The sequence below is a fragment of the Cucurbita maxima genome, unplaced genomic scaffold, assembly GCF_002738345.1.
Source record: "Cucurbita maxima cultivar Rimu unplaced genomic scaffold, Cmax_1.0 Cma_Scf00039, whole genome shotgun sequence".
Classification (NCBI taxonomy): domain Eukaryota; kingdom Viridiplantae; phylum Streptophyta; class Magnoliopsida; order Cucurbitales; family Cucurbitaceae; genus Cucurbita; species Cucurbita maxima.
In genome coordinates, this window is record NW_019272055.1 from 59,715 (window position 1) to 87,317 (window position 27,603).

A 27,603-nucleotide genomic window follows, 5' to 3' on the forward strand; every position below is an offset into this window, starting at 1 on the left:
TATGAGAATTGATAGTAGTTGAGAAATTGTGAATAAGTTTTATATTTTAATTAGGAAGATGTTAGTGGCTCTTAACTTGAAGAGAAAGTTTATGAATGTAAGGACCTTAAATTTTACCTATTTAATCTAAGGTCATTAATATACCTTGAAATGCGGAATATACATTAAATGGGCATTGTTCATAAATGCGACTTACACTCACCTTTTATTACCTCGTGAAAGAGAAAATGATTACAAGGGAAAGAAAGGAAAAGAAAATTATTGAAATAAAGGAAAGGGAACAAAACCGAAGTGCATGTCTTATACTACCCTATGGTTTATTATGCAAATACAATTCAACCTATACTAATCTATACTAATGTTGCAAACCGAATTCAACCTAGACTATGAAATTGAGAAAAAAAAAAAACAACTACCCTATGCATGTGCCACGGTCCCGGATTGTACGATGCCGCCGTCGATGTCACATGGGTGCCTTGCCCTTATCTGAAAAAGTAAAGTAGCACGAGGCTTGAGTATTTCTAGAATACTCAGTAAGTGACCCCCTATCGGGGTTATGCAATAATCACACGCAATGAAATGATGGGACCTATCGTTTCGTTTCGTTTCATTTCGTTTTCCCTACGGTGCTGTCCTAACGGGTTATCGTGGACGTGTACCATATACTCTACACACAGCCCATACGTGCGAGTATGGGCTCACCAGCTAGTTCGCACACCGCTAGGCCACTTTCCTTATCTGGTGGGTATAATCTAGGAGCCCCTTATGCCGGGACCCGTTAAAACTAGTTACCGTCACGGCAGCGCTATGCAAAGCATAACGATCGTTGTCCTGCCATTGGATGTATGCATCCGTACCCTCGTGATGGGATAAGGGTATCCCTCCAGATGCATGAACACACAATATGCATGAGGTCCCCAGTAATCCTACATTTAACATTAATGAACATAACCCCTTGTCACGTTTCATGCTTCCATGTCATTCTCATTTTCATTTCTTTACGTATCATAAATATTCCTATCGAGGTTATGTTTCCATGCAGTTTACCGTATTTCATGTCATACAATTCATGCTGTTTACATTCAAATATTTCGTACAATCATGTCATAATCATTCAGGAACCACATATCATATCACATCAAACAAAGCAGCATACATAGCATACATTCACGTTCACACGAGTTCGTACTTAAGCACATTAAACTGGCATACAAATCAATGACAAGTGCAAATCCACGGGCACGTGCCAACATACAATAATTAACGCGTAACCTACGACGGGTGAGTCACTTACCTGGTTAGCTTAAGTCGTTGTCACGTATATATCATTAATGAAAGTTCGATTTCGTCCTTTGAAATCCAAGTCAACCTATATGAACTCATGACATCAGTTAAATTTGAACTCTATAAAATTATTTCTCTAATTTACATTGTTAAAATTCTTATATTTAGGGTTAGACAAAATTTAATGGAGTTTCATGGCTCTCATATTTACTATTTTATTTTCAAATTTTGTTGAACAAATCTTCCCTCCTCCCTTGTAATTATTTTCCTTCCTTCTATAAATCTGTAAATAGATTTTCAGTTAGGTAAACATTTTCAATGTAAATAAGATATTCCTCTAATTCTATATTTATTTTCATTCTATAAACAGATATTGTTGGTCAATTTTAATTGATTGTTTGACTACTATCTTACCGATTTATGGATCTAACAACTAAAATTTTATTGATTCTAACTTATTTCCTTATAAGTTCCCATGGTAACAAAAAAATCTAATTAATTGAATATGGGATCTGATTATTACCTGATCTAGTAAAATATGAAAGAAGATTTGATCTTTCTTATAACCATAACTTTAAAGGAAAAAAGAAATCTGAGATAGGATTTTAAGTAATGACAGACCAAAATCTCTCCTTTGTATCATATTTTTGTTGAAACACCCTCTTACTTTTTCCCAAATCTGAAATTTTTTTCTATTTATTTTTGGATGTGTGATATAGTGAGGTGGAGGAAAGAGGATGCATTTGGGACCAAGAGGTTAGTGGGGAGAGATGGGTAAATTTTATTTTTATTTTTATTTTTAAGTAATCCTTTTTAGTTATGAATTATTATTATTTTTATTATTTTGACGTATATATTTTTTTATAATTATTATTATTTTTTATTTTATTTTTTTTTTTTTTTTTATTTTGGCTATTACAATGAAGTTGGTTAGTGCTTGCTTTTTTCACAACAACAAGAACAACGAAGAGAATTGAAAGGTTAAGTGTAAGGTTTCTTTGTTCCAAAGGATCTCTCCCCTCAAGTTTTCCCTTTGCTTCTTCTACTTGCTTAACATATTTCGATTATGGATCAAATCCAACGAAGAAAAGATAAATTGTTGTTGAGATCGATTGCACTAGAGAGAAACGTGCGGATATTCTAACCAAGGCCCTAAAATGGTTAAGTTTGTAGAAATACGAGAGCGGCTGGGAGTGAAGAATCTCGAACAAAGTCACGTTTATGAGTGAGATTGAGAGCTATAAACTTAACTCAGTAGAATAAGTTACTAACTTTCGTGGACTAACTTTAGAAAAATTTTTAGTAGCTTGGTAGAATTTGTTACTAACTTATAACTTAGGTAGAACTGTTAGTAGTTGTCAAACTGTGAACCAAGTTTAGCGTTTTAATTAGGCCGATTGTTATTGCTTCTTAAATTGTGGATAAAGTTTACAAAACTAGTCAATATTTTCTCCGCCGTAAATAATCATTAGATGTTTGTTGTTTTCACAACCAACAAAAAAGTATCAAAAAGCCTGAGTGCTCAAGGTTACTCTATTCAAAAGTTCTTTCCCCGCAAGTTGTTCCTCCCGTTCAACTGTTTGTTTCAATATATCTCGATTGTGGGATACATCCAACATTTAAATCAACGCCTTGGAATTTGCCCAAGATCTCGGCTCCACTTTGAAGTTTTCGCCATCCTTCTCGGCCAAAGTGGCTCCACCGTGAGTTCTATCCCTTGTCGGCTCAACTCTCAAATTCTGAAGCTATTTCAAGATTTGGCTCTCCATCACTAGCGGTATCGCTAAGTCCCAACCTCAAAGTAGATGGGTGATACTATTTAGCATTGGTTTTGTCACATATAATTTTTAGTTCTTTCTCATTTTAATGGGAAAAAAATGCATCTTGCATGAAATTATGTCGTTATGAACCTATCTATAAAGATAAAGATGGAACGTGAAAGAAATAGAATGCTAGAAGGGTGAAAATGAATGGATGACACCCGGAACTGCAAAATGATGTTATGGAAGGGGTTAGTTGTTGGGGGTTTATGTTTTTTTTTTATCCATCTTGTCCAAGTTCACCGGAAAAGCTCATTGTTGACAGGGTGTAGGAGAGGAAGTTGCTGTTTGTTTCAGCTTACAACACCATTTTCCATCATTAAACTCTGCCTTTGTTACATTAGGTAAGATGTTTGGTACATAAAATGTGGAACTGAATTTCCTTTATAGGACACCAAATTGGGACCCAAAATCTCATTCCCAATTTTCATTCTTCATTCTTCATTCTACATTCTACATTCTACGATTCTCAGCCGCACTGACTCTTATTCTTGATCAATAATCAAATTCTAGCGTCCATTAGCCCAATTGGTGACCATGGGCGACAACCGTAAGGTAGAAAGTTGGCTATTTGTGAAACAAGTTGTTGAAGGAAGATGGTTTTCGGTCTTCACCTCTTTTCTGATCATGATCGGTTGCGGTTCACCTTACTTGTTCGGAACATACTCCAAACTCTTAAAAACAAAATTTGACTACAATCAAACCCAACTTAATACCTTGGGATTCGCTAAAGATCTCGGCTCCAACCTCGGAGTTTTTGCCGGTCTTTTCGCCGAGGTGGCTCCTCCGTGGATGCTTTTCCTTGTGGGGATATCCTCCAATTTCTTCAGCTATTTTATGATTTGGCTCTCCGTTTCTAACTACGTCCCAAAACCCCATTTATGGCTAATGTTTGTTTACATTTATATTACTTCTAATTCACAGAACTTCCCCAACACCGCTGTTATGGTCACCAACGTCAGCAATTTTCCTAATCAACGCGGTATCATTTTGGGCCTTCTCAAGGGTTTCGTTGGCCTTGGTGGAGCCATTCTAACTCAAATTAATTTAGCAATTTACGGCAACCAAAATTCTATCGATCTTCTCCTCCTTCTTTCATGGCTACCCACCATTGTTTGTTTCTTGTGTTTTCTTCCAATTCGGACAATCAAAGCTCGGAAGCATCCACGGGAGCTCAAAGTGTTCTACCACTTGCTTTACGTGTCCATAGCGATAGCGGTGTTCCTCTTGTTTCTCACCATAACCCAGAGAAACATTGCTTTTTCTCAGGCTGGCTATGCCGGTGGCATTGTGGTCATCGTCGTCTTAATCTGTCTACCCCTTCTAATAGCTATTAAAGAAGAACTTTTTCTCTTCAAACTCGGTAAACAAACCATGAATCCTTCTGTTGTTGTTTCACTTCCCCGTGAGCAACTTGAAGAAATTTCAAAACTTTCTTTGCCAAGTGTCTCAAATGTATGTAAAGAGCCGCAAAGAGGAGAAGATTTCAACATCTTGCAAGCTCTTCTAAGCAAAGATATGGCTCTTATTTTCATAGCAACGGTTTCTGCATGTGGGTCGTCCGTTGCAGCCATTGATAATCTTGGGCAGATTGCCGAGTCACTTAAATATCCAAATCATTCCATAAGTATTTTGGTTTCATGGATTTCCATATTCAATTTCTTTGGTCGGGTCTTCTCCGGTTTCATCTCTGAAACCCTTATGACCAAATACAAATTACCTCGCCCTTTCATGTTCGGTCTTACCCAACTTTTCACCTGCACTGGCTTGCTCTCCATCGCATTCCCTTATATAAATTCAGTCTATGTAGCGTCGTTGATCATTGGGTTTGGCCTTGGAGCCCAAACTCCATTGATATTCGCCATAATCTCTGATCTCTTCGGCCTCAAACATTACTCGACACTTCTCAACTGTGGGCAACTGGCTGTCCCACTTGGGTCTTATATAATGAATGTGGAAGTAATAGGGAGGTTTTACGATGCAGAAGCCACTAAAATTGGAAATGTGAAGAACGGGAAGGGCCTAACTTGCACTGGAACTCATTGCTTTAGTGAATCGTTCATGATTTTGGCTGCAGTGACTTTGTTTGGAACGATGGCTTCGTTTGTGCTAGCTTATAGAACTCGAGACTTCTACAAAGGCGATGTATATAAGAAATACAGAGATGACATGGAGGCTACACAGTCGAACGTAGAATTAAATTCTTTCGATGATAAAAACAGTGAACACAAAAAGAAAATTGATGATGAAAGTAAATAAGAGAAACTGTTCAACAAAAACATGCCTACTTTACGACCTTCTACTTTCCTTTTAACCTTTTTTATTTTGAGTTGTAGATGGTGTGATCTCATGGTTCTCATCATAAAAAATTGAATATTCAAAAGAATAAGTAGTAGGTTGTCTTCCATTAATCAATTTTTTATCATCATGCGCATTAAAATTTTAATTTAATTTTTTTTTTTTTTTTTTTAAGGAAATCTTAGTTTATGTTATTATATTTTTTTTGGGTTAAATTAATTTTAAAAAATACCCTAAGCTTATATTTTATCTAAAAAAACTACCTATCAAATTTTAAAATTATTATCTCTTCGAGTTTCTTAATTTCTTTTTTTAAAAAAATTAAAGGTTTAATATTATTTTTTAAAGTACTGAGCTATTTTTGAAACAATTCCGTTCATGTACTGACAATAAGGATATTTTTGAAGTTTTACAAAAATTTAAGGACATTAATGAAACTTTTAAAAATTTAAAGGTATTTTTGAAATATTCTTAAAATTTAAAGAATACTTTGGAATTCTCTTAAAAATTGGTATATATTTTAAATAAAATATTAATGATTTTCATTTAAAAGGAACATAAACATATTTAAAATTTAAAATTATTTATTAAAAGTTTTAAACTCGTTTAGTGTTTGCTCCCTTTCTTTAGGTCAATAATTACAACTCCAAGGTGACCTCAATCTGGAGGGTTCTCCCTTCCTTAACGATTTATGATTCAACTTTAAAAATTAATTTTCAACGCTATAAAATATAAAGATTTGTAAGGTTATTAGTATAATATTTCCGGGTGTTCAAGTAATAACCTAAAAATCTATTGTATATAAATAAAGTTGAGTGTTTTATCTTAATAATATGGCCGATTAGTTTGTCATTATTTGATCCTAAATCGTTGTGAGCGAAGGTTTTCTATATAATCGAATGAAAATTGACAACTTTGTCAAATTAGACACTAATAGTGAGAAAGAAACTTCTCTAAATATCCCGATGGCATTTATTTGAAAAATAACAAAATAACTCAAAATTGTATTTGATTGTATTTAAAATTATTACATTATATTTTTAGGAAAAAATTCTAATAAGTATACAAAAGTCAACGATCAAAGTGATGCAGAAATGTGATGGGCCTATAACCCACTGGTTTCGAAACCTGGCTTTAACAAATGTGAGACAGATAAACTATATCAATAAGGTGACTTTAAATTTTAAGAATATTTTCTAATTTTTTAAACATTATTAAATGATACTATCGGTTTCCATACAAAACTCTAGGCCAAGGTTTCTTAACCTAGGTTTTTTAACCTCGTATAATGAAGAGTTGTATGCTGCATTCGGGACCAAAAAAGAATTTATTGTGTTCGGGAAGGATGAATAACTCCCAAAAATGAATCTATTGCGTTCGGGAAAGATGAATAGCTCCCGAAAAGGGAAAGGATGAATCATTCTCTTCCAATTGGTTGGAGCGTAGGTAGAATTATTTACTTCACGAGCAACGTCTCTGGTTCCAGGGGACCAAAACTAATTTTTTTTGAAGTTATCGTTGAAATTTGAGAGTAACTATAATGATAATTTTATTAATTTAGTACTAATTTTAATTTAATTTACATTTGACAAACAAATTTTTAGTTTTATATTGAAAATACTCTTACAATAAACTACAACAAAAAATACTTAAAACTACACCAAAGCATACTTAAAAATCTTTTTATATTAAAAAAAAATAAAAGGACGGATTCTCAGTTCTAACTGTTGGGCCGGCCCATCGGAATAAAAGCCCATTTAGAAGAATCTCACTTGGATTCCACAGCGGCAGCCTCTCCCCGACTTGTCTCCTCCTTCACTTCCTCTCTGAACCTCTTGTAAATGTCTCCTCTGTAAAACTCCCTCGTCCTCATCACCAAAACCAGCGAAACCAGAGCCCCAACAAACGTCACAATCGCCATTAACGTAAACGATTTCCTGTAACACCGCTTTCCAATGCAGGTCAATTCCTTCACCGCCGCCCTGTCTATCCCCATCTCCTTCAGCTGCTTCAACGCCTCCGCATCGTACATCATTCCGGCGACCTTCACGTTCAGAATGTACGACCCCAACGGGCTTGCGATTTGGCCGCAATTGAACAGAGTGGAGAAATATTTAAGGCCGAAGAGCTCGGAAATTATGGCGAAAAGTAACGGAAGCTGCGCGCCGAAGGAGAATCCGATGATGACCGATGCAATGTAGACGGAGCCGGGAATTGGGAAGGCGATTAGGAGTTGGCCGATGCAAGATAGAAGAAGAACCAATGTCATCATTAAAGGTCTTGGGAATTTGAATTTTGCGAGAAGGGTTTCGGAGACGAAGCCGGAGAATACTCTTCCGAAGTAATTCCATATGCTTACTAATGAAACGAAGGATTTTACTGTTTTTAATGGGTAGCCGAGGGATTCTCCGATCTGCCCCAAATTGTCGACGGCGGTTAAGCTTGTGCCGAGGCCGCAGAATGTTGCGATGAAAAGCACCATCATGTCGATGCTGAGAAGGGCTTGGAGGATTGTGTAGTCGTCGCCTCTTGCTGGTTTGTCGCAGATGCTGGAGAAACAGGACGGCGGCGGTGGGTATGGTTTTGGGTCTGGATTGTTCTTGATTTCCTTTGATTCATCTGTGGAAATTTTGGGTTCTGTTGGGTTTTCGATTGGAATTGGTGGGTTGATCTTAGAATTCCAAATCTGAAGCTCTTCTCTAATCACGATGAACAGAGGAAGGAAAAGCAGAGCACAAATTACGGTGGCGCTTAACGCATAAGCCGTATGATTGAATTCCACTTCCTTCTGAATAATATTCATAAGCATAATGAAAATCGCCAACCCAATTGAGACATAAAGGAAATGGTAAAAAACCCTTGTCTCGTTTGGCCGTCTCTCCGCCTTGAGCTTTCGGATATTGAAAATGAACACGACGGAGAGAGCCGCCGGAAGCCACGCAATTAGAAGGATCAACGCAGTGGCGTCCTCGCCGTAAACGGCTAAATAAATCTGTGTAAGAATAGCGCCGCTCAGCCCTGTGAAGCCCTTTAAAAGGCCCATCATAGCGCCACGGCTCTCGGGGAAATTCTGGATGCAAGTGACCAACGCGCCGGTATTGGCGAAGTTTTGAGAATTTGCGCCAACGCAGATGTAAAGACACATTTGCCAGACTTTGGGTTTTGCGATCCGGCCAGTAACGGCGAGCCAGATCATGAAGTAGCCGGTGAAGTTCAAGACGGAGCCGAGGAGGAGGACGAACCATGTCGGTGTCACCTCCGCCACTAAGCCGGAGAGTACACCGACATTGGCTCCGAGATCCTTGAAAAAACCCATCAGATTTAGTGTCGTCTGGTCGTATCCGAGCGTGGATTTGATCTGTTTCGAGTAGACGCCGAAGAGATAAGTGGCGCCGGCGCCGGCCATGATCAGAAATGTGGCGAAGACAGTGAACCACCGGCCTTTTAACACGTGCAGCGCAAATTGGAGCAATCCGCCGCCCCGGCCGGCGTCGGCTCCCCTGTTTGTGGGAGTTTCTGCACCCATTTCTGGATCTATGAACTGGGTTTTTTTCTCTCTCTTTTGGGCGGAATTTTCTAAGATATGATTGAATTTTTGGTGGAGAAAAGGGAAAAAGGGAGATTAAATAGTTTGAGTTTTAGTTTAAATTTCAATCTAAATTGCTTTATTTGGAGTGGATTAAGCGGGGATTTAATGGATTTTGTTTTGGTAGTTACCTTGTGCATAGGGATTACTGTTAACTCACTGAATTCATCCTTAAATATAAATTAACATCTCAATATGATCCTTTACACTTCTTTAAATTTTTCCTACAATTTTATCCAAATCATATACGTGGGTTGTATTTATTGAACTATGGATTGTTTGGGTCGATTCAAGTTCAGAGGTACTCTTGAGTGTCGGTACTCTTGGGTGTCGGCTCAAGTCGGGAAGTTGAAAAAACATAAATATAAAAAGTTGGGGCGAAGTAGATTGGTACTTATTGGATTATGCTGGATCGGTTCAAGCGAGAGATAGAAAAAGTTGGGATCGGGTCGAGTAGCCTAAACTCAGCCAACGTCCTAGTTGGCACATTGTCCTTGCTCATGAAAAATAGAAAGATAAAAAAAGAATAGAAAAATTAAAAGGATTTGGGAGTATTAGGACTTGGATTCGACACGTGAATAGAAAAATGAAGTGAATTTGTCTTATAGTAGCACGGGTTTATGAGTATGGTTTGATTTAATTATAATATTATTTGAAATTACTTTTAGATTATTTTATGCAAATTTGAACACTATGTTATGTTATGATTGTTGGCTTTAAGTTAGCATGAAGTGAATGTAGTGACTTCCGCATAGACTAAGTGGTTTTCCTGTTGGCTTGTGTAAACTATGTGTGCCCTATGACCTTTGCATGTGTCTTAATTTTATGAGTGTTTGATATATGTAAAGTTATGTTTATGCTATAATGTCAGATATGATGTGATACAAGTTATGCTATGTTATAAAGTGTGTTATTGAAGGATTATGTTACAGTTATCAATCATACGTATGTTATAAATTGAAGCTATGGGATTTCATGCATGTTGTATGTCACATACATCAGGGTACTTGCATCATATGTTGTCATAAATTGATGCTTGAGGATCTCATGCATATGGTATGTTACATGCATCGTGGTACTTCCCTATAATGATTTGTACGAATGTGTACGATACGATATCTATATTTACCATGATATTATGGGAGCTCCTTTCCCTCTGTGGTTCTGGCAATGTAAGCGTGCATTAGCGGAAGAGCAAGCTCATGGGGTAAAACCCAAACTAGAGTAGTTGCATTTCTCTTTTAAATTGAAACCCTTGGGTTAGCTCATGGTATTTTTTTTCATTGCTTAATCGTTTCGTTTTTGGCCTTTTTCGTTAATATTTATTTTATTTGAAAATAATTTTTGGGTTCATGTCATCATTTTTGAAATATTTTAAACATTGCATAGACATGTATACAATGACGACCTTATTCTTAATAAATAAAAAATAAAAATAGGATCGTTATCAAAAGATCCAAAAGAATACTACAAGACTCTTAATTCAACATTGTCCACTATCTTGAACTCCACTACACCTTTGTCACGAGCCCACGTGAATCATTTTTTTTTTTAATGATTTTTTGATTCAATACTACCATTATCTTTTTACACATTCATTTCATTAAACTATTTTCCACATTCTATCGACCCCACTTTATTCAATGTAGTGATCTTATCTTTGGTACGAACACGACTCATTTGGATTCAATTTAGTAGCTCTTTTGAGTTATTTCAATATTAAGTTTGAATTGAATAGCTTATACAATCATGTTATGATATTTAAGTTCATTACTCCTTTAAACACAAATAGCTTATTTTAATTTTAGTTATATGATAAGGTGCGACCACATAACCGTAAACTCATAATCTCAATCAACAATTTGAATACGACCCTATAATTTAATTAACAATTAGGGTGTGACCTTATAATATAATTAACCATTAATAATTAAAGTCTGACCCTACTATATAATTAACGATTAGCAATTAAGTTTAAACAGGTAACCCCACATGTTGTCGTTGGTGTATACGACCTCTAGCACAATTTTGACTTTGTTCTAAACAATTTAACAATTTGAAACCAAGTTTTCTAAAATTTCACAATTTACTTTTAAAACTATATAAAATGTTATCACTATTGAAACCAAGTCGAAAAATAGAGAAAAAGGGGTAAAACGGTCAAAATAGGCAAATCTGTGCCGAATAGATCAAATGGGACCTCCAACTAAATCGAGTTGGACCGATTCTCATGAACCAGAAGATTCACAAGCTCAAACTTCTTTGGTTCTCGTTTCTTTACTTCTTCCTTCGACGACTGTTTTTATCTAATTATTTACGATTTTTTCATGAACTCTACGAGTAATATTGATATAAATTGGTTGGAACAAGAAGCAACCATAATCGATAGCTAAAGAAAGAGAAATTCATCGTAAAACGTCAAATGGTTTTGTTCTCGAATGCCTGTTTAAATACAAACCATAAACAAATTTTGGCAAACCCTTTATAGAACAAACAATATCTCCGCCAACTTTAGGTTTAAATTGCAATTTTCAGCTAAGAAATTATTGGGTAAATCCCTTAATAATTCTCGTCAAATTAAGATGTCATGCTTACCAAATCCAGACGAAAGCATGACGTGGCTAATGTTTTAACCTTTTCTCTCTCCCACGTGGGTTATCCAATCGTGTGGCCACTGGAATTTGGATATTTTTTTAATTATCAAATTTTCCAAAAATCCAATTTTCGTTTCCTTTTTTAATAATTTAAAATTAATGTTTTATTCGATCAAATTTAAAGTATAAAGAAAATATTGGTTTCGGTATGAAAAAAAAAAAAATCATCTTGTTGGATGATGAAAGTTCCATATCGGCTAATTTAGGGAATGATCATGGGTTTATAAGTGAGGAATACTAACTCCATTGGTATGAGGCCTTTTGGGATGCCCAAAGTGGACAATATCATACCATTATGGAGAGTCGTGTTCGTCTAGCATGGTATCAGAGTCATGCCCTAAACTTAGCCGTGCCAATAGATTGGCAAATCCTCGAATGTCGAACAAAAGACTCCAAAAAGAAAAAATGAGTCAAGCCTCCTCGAAGGTACGGTGAGGAATACTACTTCATTGGTATGAGGCCTTTTGAGACTTTATAAGCTTTTACAAATTATAGGCTTCCCTTTTTTAGGAAAAAAAATGTTATAGTCAAATTTAATTAATTTAGTTTTTTCCGACCCTCTTTTCTGACCCTCCATTTATAAATATTTAGCACTATTTATGACTAATTTGAAGAAAATTAAGTGATGTCGGCTCAAAAAAATGACTCTGGGCTTAATTTTCTAAATGGAAGAATATCGTAGGTAAAATTAAATTACGTGAAACTAATTTTATGAACATTTGCTCGAGAAAACTCGAATTGATTAACATCTTAATGATGTGTAACTTGTGACCTATAATAATAAGTAAGTGAATGTTATGTGCTTGAATAAATGTTATATGAACGAACATTACATTTTTATTAAAAAATAAATTTTGTATGAGTGATTCAATTCAAAAAATTTATGGCGGGGTTACGTTAATTTCATGATATAATAAGAGTTGTTTTTGTTGAAAAACGATTTGAACAATTAAATTAAGACTAACAAATGTTTCAACCCAATCTAACTCAATCAATTGTGGCGATACCTATGTCGGCTTTGGTTGAACTACCGAACACAATCACATATTTCTAAAAAATCATGAGCGGGTTCAAATAAATATAATTCGAAAATTAGGAATAAAAAGGTACATTTTCCAAATTTTATTCATCTTCCTATTATGCCCTCATTTATATGGTAACTTGTTAACTTTTTGCTATAAAAGAAAATCAAATTAATTTTTTGGACTGCAAAATTAAATTCAAGATATCATTCTTTTAATTATGGAAAGTTGTTTCTGAAAGTTATCAAATCAGATTCTCACCTATCTACACCTTTAAAATTATTAAAAATATATTTAGAGTTGACTTTGTCCGTAAATTAAGTCTTAAGATAATTCAATTTTTATTCTCAAACTCAAGACTAACATGAGCTTAAGGTTTCTTTCTTAACTCTCAAAATATCCTTGGCTAATATGAGCTCGAGGTTTCCTTCGTAATTTCTAAAATTTCTTCATATAGGTAATTCAGCGAAGGGGAGGATAAAATTGTCGAGAATAATATTCTACAACAACCAATTCATTTATTTTCAAATGGACCCATTTACTATTATTTATTTGATTGACTAATCCTTTGTATTACAATGGTTGAAGCTTACCTAACCAACTTTTACCCACTTGTCCGATTGTTGCTAAGCAAATTTTGGATGTGGCCAATTTTCCCTGTTTTGCAATCAGTTTGTAACATGCAGCTTTAGCTAATTGCCCCCACTTCCAGATGCTTCTTTTTATTCCATTAATTAGTTAAATTAGGTCTCAGAGTTTATTATTCAAACAATGAGTTAAATTAGGTCGAGAGAATTCAGATTCTTTTTTTATTCAATCAATTAATTAAATTAAATCTAGAGAATTTAATCCGATGTTTCCTTGTAACTCTCAAAATTTCTTCGTATAGGTAAAATTAAGTGAATTTAATAATCCAAATCAAACCTACCTAGTTTTAAGAGATTTTAAGATTATTATAAAGATTAAAAATAAGTACCAAACACGACCCAAAACTGATATAAAGTATTTCTTCAACTCAACCCAGCTTACTTCAGTTTCTCTTTTTCAAAGAAAACAACTAATATACAAAAGCTCACCACAAGATACGAAGTTTCCATCAATAATTTTGTCTATGAGTTTGCTACACCATGAGAGTGAATTGACACTGGAGTTTTATCATAAAAAGACCAACAAAATATAATGAAAATATTATCAAAACATAAAAAAGGCACTGTTGTAATTATACTATCGTTATCTTGCGATTGGCGTAGTTTTTCTGCAAAATTAATTTGTGCAAAATGTTTTTGTACCCTCCACAGTTTTTTCATATATTATAGATAGATATCCTCCCAGATGCACCATGCAGGAGGGTGCGCAACATTCTGTATAGTTAAAGCTAATCGCAGTGTGTACAAAATCCCTGGACTGAACCATAAATATAAAAAGAGTTCCTATAATTACTCTGCCAAAGCAAAATTTTCCCTAGAAGTTAAAAATGAGGAGAACCACCGAAGATCTCAGGCAGATTTCAACTTGGCTGAAGTTGAAGCAAGGTGGGAAAGGGTTCTGTGTCCCACAAATACCAAGAAAACTCCCAAGATGCCCAGTGCTTTCAATGTTGTAAACAGGTCCAACTGTGTAAAGAGTGATAATTCCATAAGCAATTTTGAAATTAAGTTTTACATAAACTACCATTAATATGGCACCTACCTTTAACCAGAAGAGCGTGTAAAGCAAGATAACTGCTGCAATGCCAATATGGAAGAGAAATGCAAAGGTGGCAGGTACTGTTGATGTCGGGAAGTTCTTTAGATTCACACCCATTCGCAATAGCTATCGACATATGAACAAAGGTAAGCTCGATGTGTTATCAAGGGTTGATTAATGGTGGAAACTCGATTGGTACTCCAGAAAAATCATATAATTGAATTAAAAGAACTCACCCCAACCAGAAACACAAGGAATGGCAAGAACGTGAGACCCAAGAAGATAAGAGAAAGCTCCTTAGCTGGTCTCTTTTCTGGAGCCCTGAAGATGTGAGTGATTTCAGCTTTCGGTCCATAGCGTGTGTAAGGATCGACAGGCTGTGGAGGTGGACGAGGAGCCTTCTCTGGTGCCTCAGGTAGATCCAAGTCAATATGACCAATAGCCCGTAAGAAAGAATTCTCCTGAAGAAAGGAAAAACCAGGCTACTTAAAGTTTCCATAGTAAATGTTAACAAGTGAAACTAAAAGAAGAAACTGAAATTACCATGATGGCATCACCAACAGTTAACTGAATGTCATATCGACCCGAGAGATAGAAAAACTTCTCAACCAACCCAAGAAAGTCCTATTGATAAAAAAGAGTCCAGACATGAGCAAAATTATATTTTACTTGGTTCATCAGCTTCTCAAATATAGGAACTAGTTGGCACATGTAAATGTCAACTTGAATAATAGATAATTTTACTTAAACGTTTTCTATTCTCATGATCTTCAAAACGTTTATATTTTGTCACCGTACTACTATTCAGAGGCATAAAGATTGAACAAGTTCATTAAGAGGCTTAATTGCACCCAAAAGCAAATTGTCAGAGCCAGTTGGATGCACCAGATGTTCTATATTTGTGCAATCACCTATGGTGAACCCCAGTTAGATTCAAAAGGAAACCTCTTTTGGACAACATATTGTGACCCACTAAGTGTATTGTGTTGCATTGTTTTTGAACAAGCAGCAGTACCATTTATAGCTCTCAATAATTGCTAAATGACAGGATGTTGCATCAAAATAAAGAGAATGGATTCAATAAACTTAACTAGAATTATTTCAAATTTTTTGCCAGAGCCTTTAACGACAAAGGTATGCTCAACGCCACTTTCATGCCTCAGCTTGAGAAAAGCCTGCAACGAAGCAAACTTGTCAAAACAGAAAGAAAATGATGAGGGAACAATGAGACACAATTACATACCTGATGCGGCATAAAACCATGTCCTTGTGGTGTGGTCAGTTGAAATGATAGACGCAATTTCTGCAGGTGGTTTGCTGCCAATGAAATAGCACTCTCACCAACTAAATCAAGCCTGGATGAATCCAAAATGACAAATTATCTCTGTTTACTTGCACAATTAATAATATAAAAGGCAATCAAAAGCGTTCAAAGGACTCCATATTAAATCAATAACCATTTTGAAAACATAAGCAGTAAAAAAATAATAATAATGTTTACTTCTTTTGGGTCTCAATACTCCCTAGATCGCTATCAAGAACCGCAATCTCTGCATTCTCAATTTTGACAACTCCTGAGATATATATTGGCACTTGTATCTGCCCCCCGGTGGCATAAATATCCAAATGCTCTGAATCATGAAGAACAATCTAGAAAAGGGGTAGAGAATGTTTTCAACATATCGTGGGACAAACTCTGAAACCATGTGCTAAATAAAATGATACAAAAAATTGAAGCACCTCAAAGACGAACACATAGTTTCCAACATCAAAGGTCTTGGGGAAAGCATCCAAAATATGTAAACCAGTCTGAGGATAATACTTGAGTTCCTATAATTCCAGGAAAAAAATAATAAAAAATAAATAAATGATGTAAAGCTAACTTATCATTAAACAAACATCAGGATGAAATGGAAAGCTTTCAGTTGATAAAATAAAATTAGAACGAAGCAAATATGAAGAATATTAACTAACAGACCTGGCCCTCAATAATGGATGTCTCTTTCGAACCAGAGAGAAAAGCTCTTACTATCTTCACAGTTAAAGGAGGTGCAACTGAACCAAGCACAGTATTCACTCTAACCTGATAACATTTAACGTTATTATAAATCTACCAATGACTTTGTACAAAAGGCTCTTTGATGAAAAGGGAATAAAAAAGTTATCACTAGTGCAGATGGAGAGCCAATTAACAAAATGAAGATTTAATATGTAAAGGACGTTGTTTAAGAACACCAGATAAACCAACATAGACCATCTACATGCAGTGAACTCAAGCTTGAAGACATAAAAGAGCATACATCAACCAGAAGATAATTAAATTATTGCAAAACTGAGAGTACAAAGACTAAATTATTACAAACCACAGTTCAATAACAAAACTGTTACTCCCATGAAAGTTCAAAGACCAAAACTAATTTTTAACCAAATTTATAAAATTAAGTTTCATTTAGGGCTTTATTTTCTCCATTAAATCATCTTTATTCATTGCGATTATTATTCATGAAACAAACTTCCCCTTAGAAAGTTACAAGTACAAAAAAAACCAGTAGCAAATAGCACTAACAATGCACCTCCTTTAATGCTGAACTCTTTATGCTGAATTTGATACCGATACTGTGCTTGTAAAATAACAATGAATACACCATTTCAACTATCAAGACCATAACATAGCTCTAAACCAAATTCTACATTATGCTCGCGATTTGAAAAAAGAAAACCCCCAGACTGCATAAACCATTGTGAACAAACAAGTAATTACGAAAATAACTGCTTGAAGATGATATGGTAATGAAAGTAAGTTTGGTAGAAGAATGAACCTTCAGTTGGTCTTCATTTGTTAATGAAAGAACGGTCGCTGGAAGAGATAAAATCAACGGAATAGAAACCCTGTGGCAGGAATAAAGAATTGAAATGAGAAAACCAATGCCATAATAATCTAAGAAACAAGTTTATCATGTAAAGGAGAGAGTACTCCAAGTGGTGAAACAAGAAACCCAATCCTGTTGTAAAAATTCAAATATCCAACAGCTCAGTTTAAAACAAGATGCACAGTTCTCAAGGAAATTCATGAGAGGCTCTAACCATAAAAAAGAAATAAGCCTTCAATAAAAGTAATGGAATTGTAGAAACTACAACACGACAGTTTTCCCCTTCTACGTTGAAACAAATAATCAAAAAGTGCACCCCACTTAAAATGGATAGACAGAAAAGAATAACCAACTATTGAATTTTATCTGAGTAAACTAATAGTTCCAGTCTACCCCACATACTATTTAATCTTACAGTTGATATTAAGAGAATCATATATTTTCCTCTGTTTTCTTGGGAAACAATAAAAAGAGAAAAATAGTCACACAAACTCCCTTTTTTTTAATAAGAACTAAAATTTCATAAGGGGAAAAAAAAGGTAAGAAAAGATAAGTTAAGGTAGCCTAGAGTTGAGGAAATCAAAAAAGTGCACTCCAATCAACATTAATAAAAATAAATATAAGAAAGTAATTACAGAACTACTTTCATAATGCAATCGATGTGGAAGCTTAAAAACAAAATATACCCCAAGATCAGAAGAACTCCTTTCAATCCCCTTTAACAGTTGTTTGACTTTTTCCTAACCACAGTTTTCACACAGCAACCCTAAATGACATCCCCAAAAGTACAAACTTGCTTCATCAACCAAACACCGGACAAGAGTTGTTGCAAATGCAAAATGCCATTGAAAGCTTTAGGTTTGTTTTTCCTATATAGTAAACAATATATATACATAACAAAATATACAAAAAATGAGGAAATAAGACATTCCAAGGCCTTAAGAAATAAATAAAAGAAGGTCTAGTCGTCACTATCAATAAAATACTTGCCTATTTGTCTCCAAGCGAGCCAAGGAGTCTATTTGGTTGAATAAGTCTTTAGCATCACCAGGAATTCCAATGCCAAGGAAGAATTTTGCCAAACCAAAAATTGTATCCCCAGGAAGCTACAAAAGTAAACCAAATTGTTATATATTATATTATGAAACCAAATTGAAAATTTCTATCTCCACTCACATTTAAGCTTCCAGAAGTAGCAGCAGTAAATGCTGTCAACCCTCGAACAACTGAGGATGTAGTTGCAAGAGGCCCATGATGTTCATATGCATCGATAACTTTTTCCTCGAAATATAAAGCTCCATCATCTACAAGATAAAGTCTTCAACAAATTACCTACTTGGAGTTGTTAGTAAAGAACAAAAACAGTTCAAATATTAAGCGAATGAGAAGTTTTCAATTTGGAATATCAACTTTCTCCAAATGTGCAGTAGAAACTGTAAGGGAAGAGAAATGTTAATGGGTTCTACAACAATTGAAATTTGAAGAAAACAGTACCTGACATAATTATCATTTTTGGATCAAAAACCAAGACAGAAAACATTGAATATTTTATGGGTGTAATGGAGCTTTGAGAGGATTCTAGATTTTGGATCATTATAATGTTGTTCTTTGGTCCATATTCTTGTCTTTTTTATGACCTTCCTATGTTTTTTTACCACCAAGAATAGTGACACTTTCTTGAAATAATTTGTGTTTTGATAGCTTCTATTGTTGGTGGGGCCATAATATCTTGAAATAAAATTTTCCTGCCTTCCTCTGATTCTGACTGTTTTGTTTTTGTTTTATTCTTTCATTTTTCTTGAAGAAAGTGGGTAATGAAGTTAGTAAATGAAGTTAGATAGAACAAACGGAAAATAGATTGGGTTAGTTTCAAAAGGAACACAATGATTGCATGGTTGAATGGAAAATTTTACAAAAGCTAATTTCATGGGAACTGCGAAGGAAAGAAAATATAGAGTTTTCCAAGATAAGTCTACAAATCAAATGGAGGTAGTAGAAAAGGCTAGATTCAACGCTCGTCAATGGTGCTTTCAATTTTGTACTAGACAAGCACATGGAACAGACTCGCATCCACCCATACTCCAAAATCAAATCGAAGAAGAACAAATTCAAGATGGAGGTGACAAATTGCACAAGCTCTTTAATTAGAAAACAAATAAACAAATAAAATCCACGCCCAGATGATGAATGCCAAGGCTTACCATATTTCTCAATACTGTCAAAAAGTTTCAGTATATCATTCTTTACAGTACCAATCTACAAAAAAAAAAAAAATAATATATATATATACATGAACAATTATGAGAGTGGCAGGCTAAAATAACTACAATTTTGAAACTGACAATAAGCAGTGGAATTAGAATATGAACATGATAAATAAAAATATTGCAGCAGAGTTTATAGCCATAACAGCCAAACAGGAGTGTGAGAACATGCCAGTGACTAAGACTTTGAATGAGGAAGTAACTAGTTTCTTCAAATGTATTTCGAAATCACTTCGATAAGTCACATAGTAGAAGTGAAGAATTGGTCTGACTACAAAATTAAAACCAGCAAAAATCATACTACAGACTGGGGAATCAGGATCCAGCATCTTCTCAATGTCTGGCAGTCATGAAATTGCAAGATGATTTCCAAGCGGCTAAAATTTAAACTTTAACGAACATTGGTAGTTAACGCAGTAATAAACAACTAACTAGCCACATTTTTTTTTCTAAGAAACAATCTCATTGTAAAAATTACGAGGGGAAGAGAAAAACTCTAGCCCAAAATAAATTACAAAAAAAAAAAAAAAAGATTGTCAACTGGTACAAAGCCTAATCAAATTGTAATTACACAAAGGTCTTGGTTAGCTCCAATAATGATCAAAAGAAATGGAAAAACAAAATTCTTAACCTATAAAAAGAGGGAGAAGTATAATAAAATCCTTTGGAATTGTGTGGCTAGAGGTCTCCTCCTATGGAATATTTGGAGAGAGAAACCAAAGAACTTTCAAAGACAAGTTGTTACTCCTTAATTCTTTTGTAATGGGTTGAAACATAGAGTCTTGTTGGATCTCAAACCACCCAAAATTCTTTTGAAATTACAGCCTTCTCTTCATTCTAAGCGATTGGAAGGGATCCATTCGTTGGCTTTTGTGGCCATTGGTTTGGCTTTTATCATAGTAAATGAGGAGATCAGATATCATTACAAAATTGTGCTCTTTGTCCTAAAAAAACCTTTTGATTGCACTTGTTCCAAATGACCCAAGAAGGCCTATTTGATGTAGACCCATAACAAAGCTTTGACATGTGTGAAGGGGTGACCGGATAAGACAAAAGTGAGGATATCCTTCACATCTCTGAGGAGAGTCAATAGCCATCCAAAAGTGTTGAGAATTCTGTCCCAATATTTACGAGCAAAGGAGCAATGAATGAAAATATGGTTTTGAGATCCTTTGTTTTACTAAGAGAATGCCATCTTGGAGAAATGACCAAGTAGGGCATGTGCCTTTGGAGGATATCACCGGTGTAAATAGCCCAATTAAACATTTCTTAAAAGAAAATTTTAATCTTTTTGAGATTATTACCCTTTCAAATTCCTTTAGCTGATGTCTCCGTCGAAGAGCTGTGTTGTATTCTCTATGTCAGCTAATAAAGATTTGGTGGTGAAGTACCCACTAGGATGTGGCATCCACCTCCAAGAAACCTCCCAATGTAATAGAAAAATAGGTGCAAGGCCAAGGCTGAGAACAACCCATCAATAGCCTCTTTGTTCTTTAAGTTACGACTAAGTTTTAAATCCCAAAAAGAGTTTTCAGCACACTATGCCTCTTTAATCGTGGCCTCCTTGTAATTTGAAAGCCTATATAATTGAGGGAAATAAGAGGCCAATGGCAAGTTAGTATTCCATGTGTCCGTACAAAAGAGCGTGCGCCACCATTTCCAACTTGGTGATATATTTTGCTGATAAGAGGGTTTGATGCTTGACAATAGCTTTCCTAGGGGCTCTGGAAGAAGATAAGAAGCCCAACTTAGATGAGAAGATGAGACATACTTCACCTTTACAAGTTCCCTCTATTGAGTACTTTTTCATAATTGTTGCTTTGGCTTTTTCTAATACAATTTTCATTTCCCATCAGGGGCAAAGTTTCTCTTTCAAAAATTATTGTTTTTCATTCCAGAAAGTCTATAAGAAAGTTCTCATAATCACACAAGGAGTTTTTACTTCGTCTTTAAAAGAGTGACCACCAGGGAAGAAGTGGAGATGGCTTGCCAATATCTCTATGAATCCGAACAGTCCATTCATAAGAGTTGGTTATCGTGTATATGCTTCCTACAAGGAGGTTCCAAATAAGATTCAGAAATAATTCTACTCTCTCCCTTTCAAGCTCAGCTACCAAATCTTTAAACTACAAAACTATGGTTCCATAAAGCTCTTCCTAGGGATTCCCAATTGCAAATAGTAGGGTCAAGAATGGAAGCTTCTTTTCTAAATTATGACAAAATGGTTTCAACATTGAAATTCGCAGAATAATCACACGTCTACATCCATTTATCATGAAGGTGGTTGAAAGCAAGGGCAGTAAGATTTTATAATGTTAAATCTCCAAAACATTTTAGATTATACTGAAGGAAGTTGAGGTCCCAAGAAGTACTCGAGGGGTTCCACAAACTTTAGTAATGAAAAATAATTTATTATTAACGACCTTCCTTAAGCAGTATCGGTTCTATAGGTTGTACAAATGTGTCCAAGAGTTCTAAGAAAAAGAATCCTATTTATAGATAGTATGAAGAGGCTAGCGAAGGTCATCAAAAGATATTCATTTCCCTTCCATCTGTTGTCCTAAAATTTTTAGTGTCAAGACCAATGCCCAGAAGAAAACCGACTCTAAAAGGCAAAATAACACCTTTTAATCAGAGAATGTCTCTCCAAGGTCCTCTTCATGGTGGGACTGCAGAGAGACCACAAATCACCTTTGAAGGCACCAAATTAAAGCCAGCAGCCACTGGTGATAAACCACTAGTAGGCCATGCGCCACTGGTAATTTTAATCTTTTTGGGATAATTACCAGAGACCAAAAGCCAAACGAATTCCTTTCCATGATAGATTTCCCAAGTCATTTTAGGATCTTTTTCCTCCTTTAGAAACTCTTCCTTTCTTCTAATCCACTCGATAGAGTGACCAAACCCAATTCAATCACCATTTTTGTTATACCTTCTTTGGTTAGGCTCTTCAATGAAGCAACCTTTACTTTTTTGTTCTTTGAAAAGATGAAAGAGAGAGGATGTCTCGTTAATTTAAAGGTGGTCGTTAACCAGATAAGGAGATCAACTGTCTGCATTAAGAAAGGGCTCGTCTACCTCTCTATGCTTTGTGACGACCATGGAAAATGTTTTTCAGTGAATGTTGATGAATCACTTAATGAAGTTCCAACTTCCACTCCATTAACGTGGCAATGGTTCAAGGATTGGGGTGCTGGCGAGATAAGAGGTGTAAAGGATAAGGAGAAAGTGCATGTATTATTCTTCTCTTGACAGTATAATCACACGTTTAGTGTACAAAACATAAACCATTATTATGTTGTACATGTTCTTTGATGTATGAAAACTAAACGTCTAGTTTAATAATACCTATAATCACACAAGCAGCCACACTAATAAAAACAGAAGTACACAAGTTCTTCACAAGAAAGGAATGTAAAGTTTCTGAGCTTAACGAAAATACAAGGAAGAAAAGTAAAAATACCATATTTCGATCAATATCAGACGATGCTAATGATACAACACCAGCAAGGGCTTCAAGTGCCAATCCTATAGAGAATAGCAGCTATATAATGTAAGTTGCAAAGTTTAAGCCATCTAGACAAAGAAGAAAGACATGATATAAAACGATTGTAGAATGTTAACTTATCACCTAAAGAATGATAATCTAGCATGATATAAAAAAGATGTGCAATTCTTTCGTAATCTAAGTTCCTACAAATCTCATTTTAGCAAACTTTTCGAAGTTATAAAATTCTTTTTTAAATTTTTTGTTAGAAACAAGAAATTTGCAGGAGAGAGAGAGAGAGAGAAAGAATCTCAATTTCCATATAAGTTGCAAAGTTGGATAGGACATACATCCTTAAAATCTTAGCCTAGGGCACATGCATACCTCCAAAAAATCAATAGTAAGGTAATCAGCAAACACTCGTTGAAATTTACCATTCCTTTGCAACTATACTTCATATAGGGTTTTCCACCAAAACTTCAAACACGCATTGAAGTACACTTCATTTCTAGAATGCCTATTTTCTTAATTTGAAGTTAGGATTGTGACTTAGATGACAATTACATTTATTAAATAAATGTTTATGCTTTTGTTTTTATTCAATTCAAATAAGTATTGTTAAATAAATGTTTATGCTTTTGTTTTTTATTCAATTCAAATAAGTATTGTTAGTCTTTTCTTGAACAAACAGGAACGCTAATACCATGAGAAAACTAAGAAACTTCTCTGAAGCGGTGAAGAGTGACTTTATCAATTATCACAATTAACAATCGTATACAAACAAGAATGTCAAAAGAATTTTTTAACTATAATAGGTGAAGAATTATGGATGAATTAGTACCAGCAGCATAAGTACTAGACTCAGGATTATTAGAACTATAGCGCCACCTTCCATCACTCTGGCTCAACGCCTGCAAATTATGCCCGAAGTAGACAAAAGGATAATTAATATGGATATCTATCACAAAGCACTATTCATGTTCTTGGTAGAAAAAAGGTAACCCGATCAACTATCTACATGTGATTTCTCTATGATATTTGCATTCTGATAATTTGCAATCTGATCTACAGAGTTTATGCAGTTTTTTTTTCTTTTTTTTTTTTTAGCGAGAAGCAACCTCCCATGAGATAATGAAAAGAAAAATGTAAGCCTCGAATGGAAACTATTCTAGGACCATATATACACATACTCCATTTTTCAAATGCTGAATAATCTAACCTTGATCGATTGAAAAATAACATCAGCGTCCTTAAGTGATAGATCAACTCCAGAACTTTGTTCCTACAAGTATAAAAGGAACTTACTAAATTCAAATATCAAAAAGGAATTGAGGATCTATTCCTTTAAGAATGTGCAAATCTTCTTGTCACATCATTCACCAGATAATAAAAACTGAGAAAGAATATATTTATATACAGTTTGTATTTGAATCTTGAATCACCATAAAATAAATAAGAAATGGAATATGGTTACCTACATGGCAGATTGAGTCTGGATTGTGAATAGAATTTTACCTTTAGATGTAATAAGCTTCCTATAGAGTAGTAGAAGTCAAGCAGCGACCGCGCATCATTTAGAACAGTTCTAAGTCTTGAAGTAATGCTCTTCAAAAAATGAAAAGAAATAATCACAAGTCATGAACGTGCATTACCACCAATCACATAAGACTTGTTTGGAAGTCATGTAGAAATAAAAAGAAACAATAAATAATTTTCAGCATAAAATAGTATTTGACAGGACGGCTTTTAGAACAAAAAGTAGCAAAAAACAGTAGCAATACTTTGTCATTTACATGTATTTTTTAGTGCTTTACTATGTTAACTTTTCATATCATCTAAACATTCAATGTCAAAGTAATATTTTATTACAATCTAGTATATTTATAAATTAATGTATTAAAGAATAAACCAAAATGCAAAAGGTCGCCTTATATACCATTTAAGGTCTGCAATCTCATAAGGATGGGATCTCAATTTTAGAAGGAACCTTACAGACTGCAAGATTGAACAATGGGTTTCCCTCACTGGTATCCTCAAGATAAAAGGATATAGTCCCTGTGGGGCAGTGAGACTTTCCCAATCGATGTTTCCCAACCTCAATGAGAAAAGCATGTCAATCTCAGTCACCTTTTTGTAAGTTCGATATGGGTAGCTAAAACCCTTGAGAGGTGAAGGATGTCCTTTGGATTTTTTCCTTTGAAAAAGTGAATACTAGTTCCATGATTCAAAAGAGGTTTCCTCACGCCTTACTCTCCCCAAACTGGTCTGTTATGTGCAAATCAGATTCGGAGGATCCAGCCCAGTTATACTTCTCCTGCCTTTTCTTTCATGTATTGTTGCAGTCCTATTCTGGATCTGATGTCATATGATGCTTCACTAGTAGGCCTTGAAATTCTACTTCAACTTCTTGTTATTCCAGTCTTCAAAGGCCATGCTAGAACTCCATAGTCTAATACAGTGGCAACCCGTCTTTGGAGGCTTTGAATTGAAAGAAGCAAAGAGTATTTCAAGGGGATGAGATTTATTTTGATGATTTCTGGGATTCGGTGTGTTTTATAGCATCCCTTGTCAAAAAAAATATTTGTAATCATGATATGATGCATATTTGGTTGATTGAGTATCTTTTTGTATTCCCCTTAGCTTAGTGGGGATATATCAGCCTCCTTTTGTAGCTGTTAACAATAATACAAGCCTTGGTTCTTATCCCCCCTCCAAAAAAAAAAAATCTTTTACAAAGTGTTTTAAAACTTAAAAACAATAGAAATCATTTTTTTTTAAAAAAAATAATAATTTGCAACGTAGTATCTAAAAAAAATTAAGAAATCTCAAACAAGCGCTTAGAAATAGAGCACCAAGACTATAAGAATACCTCATATATTTCCTCCTTAATTTCACATTTCAAAACATCGTTAACTCTCAGAGCATAAAACAGATCCTTTAGAGCTGCAGATGAACCAAGAGCCTCTGATACAGACTTGCAAGTGGCAGCACTAATATCAGGCTTCTCTTGAATTCCAAGAATGTCAAATGCTCTTAATGCTTCATGTGTCTCTTCCAAACTGATAAGAGGAAAAACAAAACTAAGAAGAAAAAAAAAAACAAGGGTACAACTGGAGACCAAAGATAATAATGCTCATGGAAAAAAAGAACATAAACAAAACCAGGACCAAAGCCACCAATTCAGAAGCGCTATTCTACAAGAAAAATTACAACAATAATTCTGTGAGAGTTCAAAACCCTAGTAATAATAATTTTCTTTAGAAATCTATAATTATTTTCAACAAATATCTCATAAATGTTTTACATTTTATATTTATTTACCAATTAATTTAAAATGTAAACATGTAATGCACATAACATGCATTTATGTATGAACTATCATGTTACAATTGAAGTTTTCCTATTATGCATTCATCCTAAACATTTAGAGAATTACATGCCATGATATTCAAATCGTATTATATCCATGAACCTATTTCGTATAACATAAACATGGCAGTAAATTTCCATTCAAAAAAACTAGTCTCCTCTTCCCAAGATTTCCAAATCAAGGCTGAAGGAGGCCTCTTTCTATTAGAATAAAATTCAGCATGCCGTGTTCGAGTTTGAAGCAATAAAACTCCCAGAGTTGTAACAAAAAATCGATATACAGTGCAAATACGTTCAAATATATGAGTATAAAAACTTATATGATTTAATTGACGGGTGCCTATCGTGCATGCATCATGAATTTTTAGAGAATAAGATGCCACTTTATTCAGATTCTATCATGTTCTTGAAACTATTTCGAATATCGTACTCAACACCTTGTGCTTGAAAAGTTTGTCAGAATCCATACATTAAGACCTTAAGAGGTTTCCTTTAGAGCTTGTTAATTGCATCACAAATGAAACCTCCTTTGCAATGCATTAATAAAAGGCAATTTGGTTAAAAATACAGAGGTCGTAATGGAAAAGTAGCTTGTTGATGTAAAAAAAATATTGATGGTCGAATTTATATTAAAAAGAAAAAACAACTTTCAGATCCGAAACAGAATTTTACTGCTCTCACACGATAGAAATCACAAGAAAGCAAAGAGGGGAGATTAGAACCATTTTTCCAAAGAGGCCATGTCGAAGAACTTGACGGCCACGTCTTTTGCGCGAAATCTACCGAACTCAAAGAGAAAAAAAAAAAAATAATAAACACAAAATTTCCTAGTACCTTCCGAATACTCCATCAGTAGGCCGGAAGAGCTCCAGAGCCGCATATCGATGTGAATCTGAGATCGGCTGAAAAATGCCAGCAGCTTGGCAGATCGAAATCCAAAAAAGTAGCACCAGAAATGGAACTAGGTTTCTGGCCATTGCTGCAAAAGCGCAGTAGTGAAGAAACATCAATATATGATCCTATCAATACCACAGATCACGCAATTCCTACATTTACACGGTCAATTCATATGAAATTTGACAACAATAAAAAAAAAAAACGAAGGTTTGAAGAACCCTAGGGTATAGATCAAAGAGATAAAAACTTTTGAAATATGCGAGGAAGATTACCCGGAGAGAGGTCGCGCAGTCAACTGTGAGCGAGAGAGTGAGAGAGCATAGGATGGGGAAGGCTGCTATATAAAATGTAGAAATTTCTTCTTTT

General features: G+C 34.8%; 3 protein-coding genes across 3 annotated transcripts; 1 reads left to right on the top strand and 2 right to left on the bottom strand.

Moving 5' to 3' along the window:
• Positions 1-3,641: 3,641 nt before the first annotated feature.
• On the top strand, positions 3,642-5,363 carry LOC111469253. The gene has a single exon (XM_023114476.1). The coding sequence runs from the start codon at positions 3,642-3,644 to the stop codon at positions 5,361-5,363; it is 1,722 nt and encodes a 573-aa protein (XP_022970244.1).
• Positions 5,364-7,001: 1,638 nt separating this feature from the next.
• LOC111469244 (protein NUCLEAR FUSION DEFECTIVE 4-like) lies at positions 7,002-9,124 on the bottom strand. The gene has a single exon (XM_023114468.1). It carries the CDS (start codon positions 8,926-8,928, stop codon positions 7,171-7,173), a length of 1,758 nt encoding a protein of 585 aa, XP_022970236.1. The 5' UTR covers positions 8,929-9,124; the 3' UTR covers positions 7,002-7,170.
• A 4,803-nt stretch (positions 9,125-13,927) lies between these two features.
• On the bottom strand, positions 13,928-27,603 carry LOC111469243 (dolichyl-diphosphooligosaccharide--protein glycosyltransferase subunit 2-like). The gene is made up of 20 exons (XM_023114467.1): positions 27,510-27,603; positions 27,175-27,319; positions 25,841-26,030; positions 24,487-24,576; positions 24,191-24,253; positions 23,813-23,882; positions 22,948-23,012; positions 19,422-19,476; positions 18,397-18,524; positions 18,211-18,326; positions 17,170-17,239; positions 16,329-16,433; positions 16,091-16,180; positions 15,852-16,000; positions 15,594-15,705; positions 15,442-15,525; positions 14,894-14,974; positions 14,587-14,811; positions 14,354-14,476; positions 13,928-14,277 (listed from the first exon to the last, which is right to left on the bottom strand). The coding sequence occupies exons 2-20, from the start codon at positions 27,315-27,317 to the stop codon at positions 14,161-14,163; spliced, it is 2,076 nt and encodes a 691-aa protein (XP_022970235.1). The 5' UTR covers positions 27,318-27,319; positions 27,510-27,603; the 3' UTR covers positions 13,928-14,160.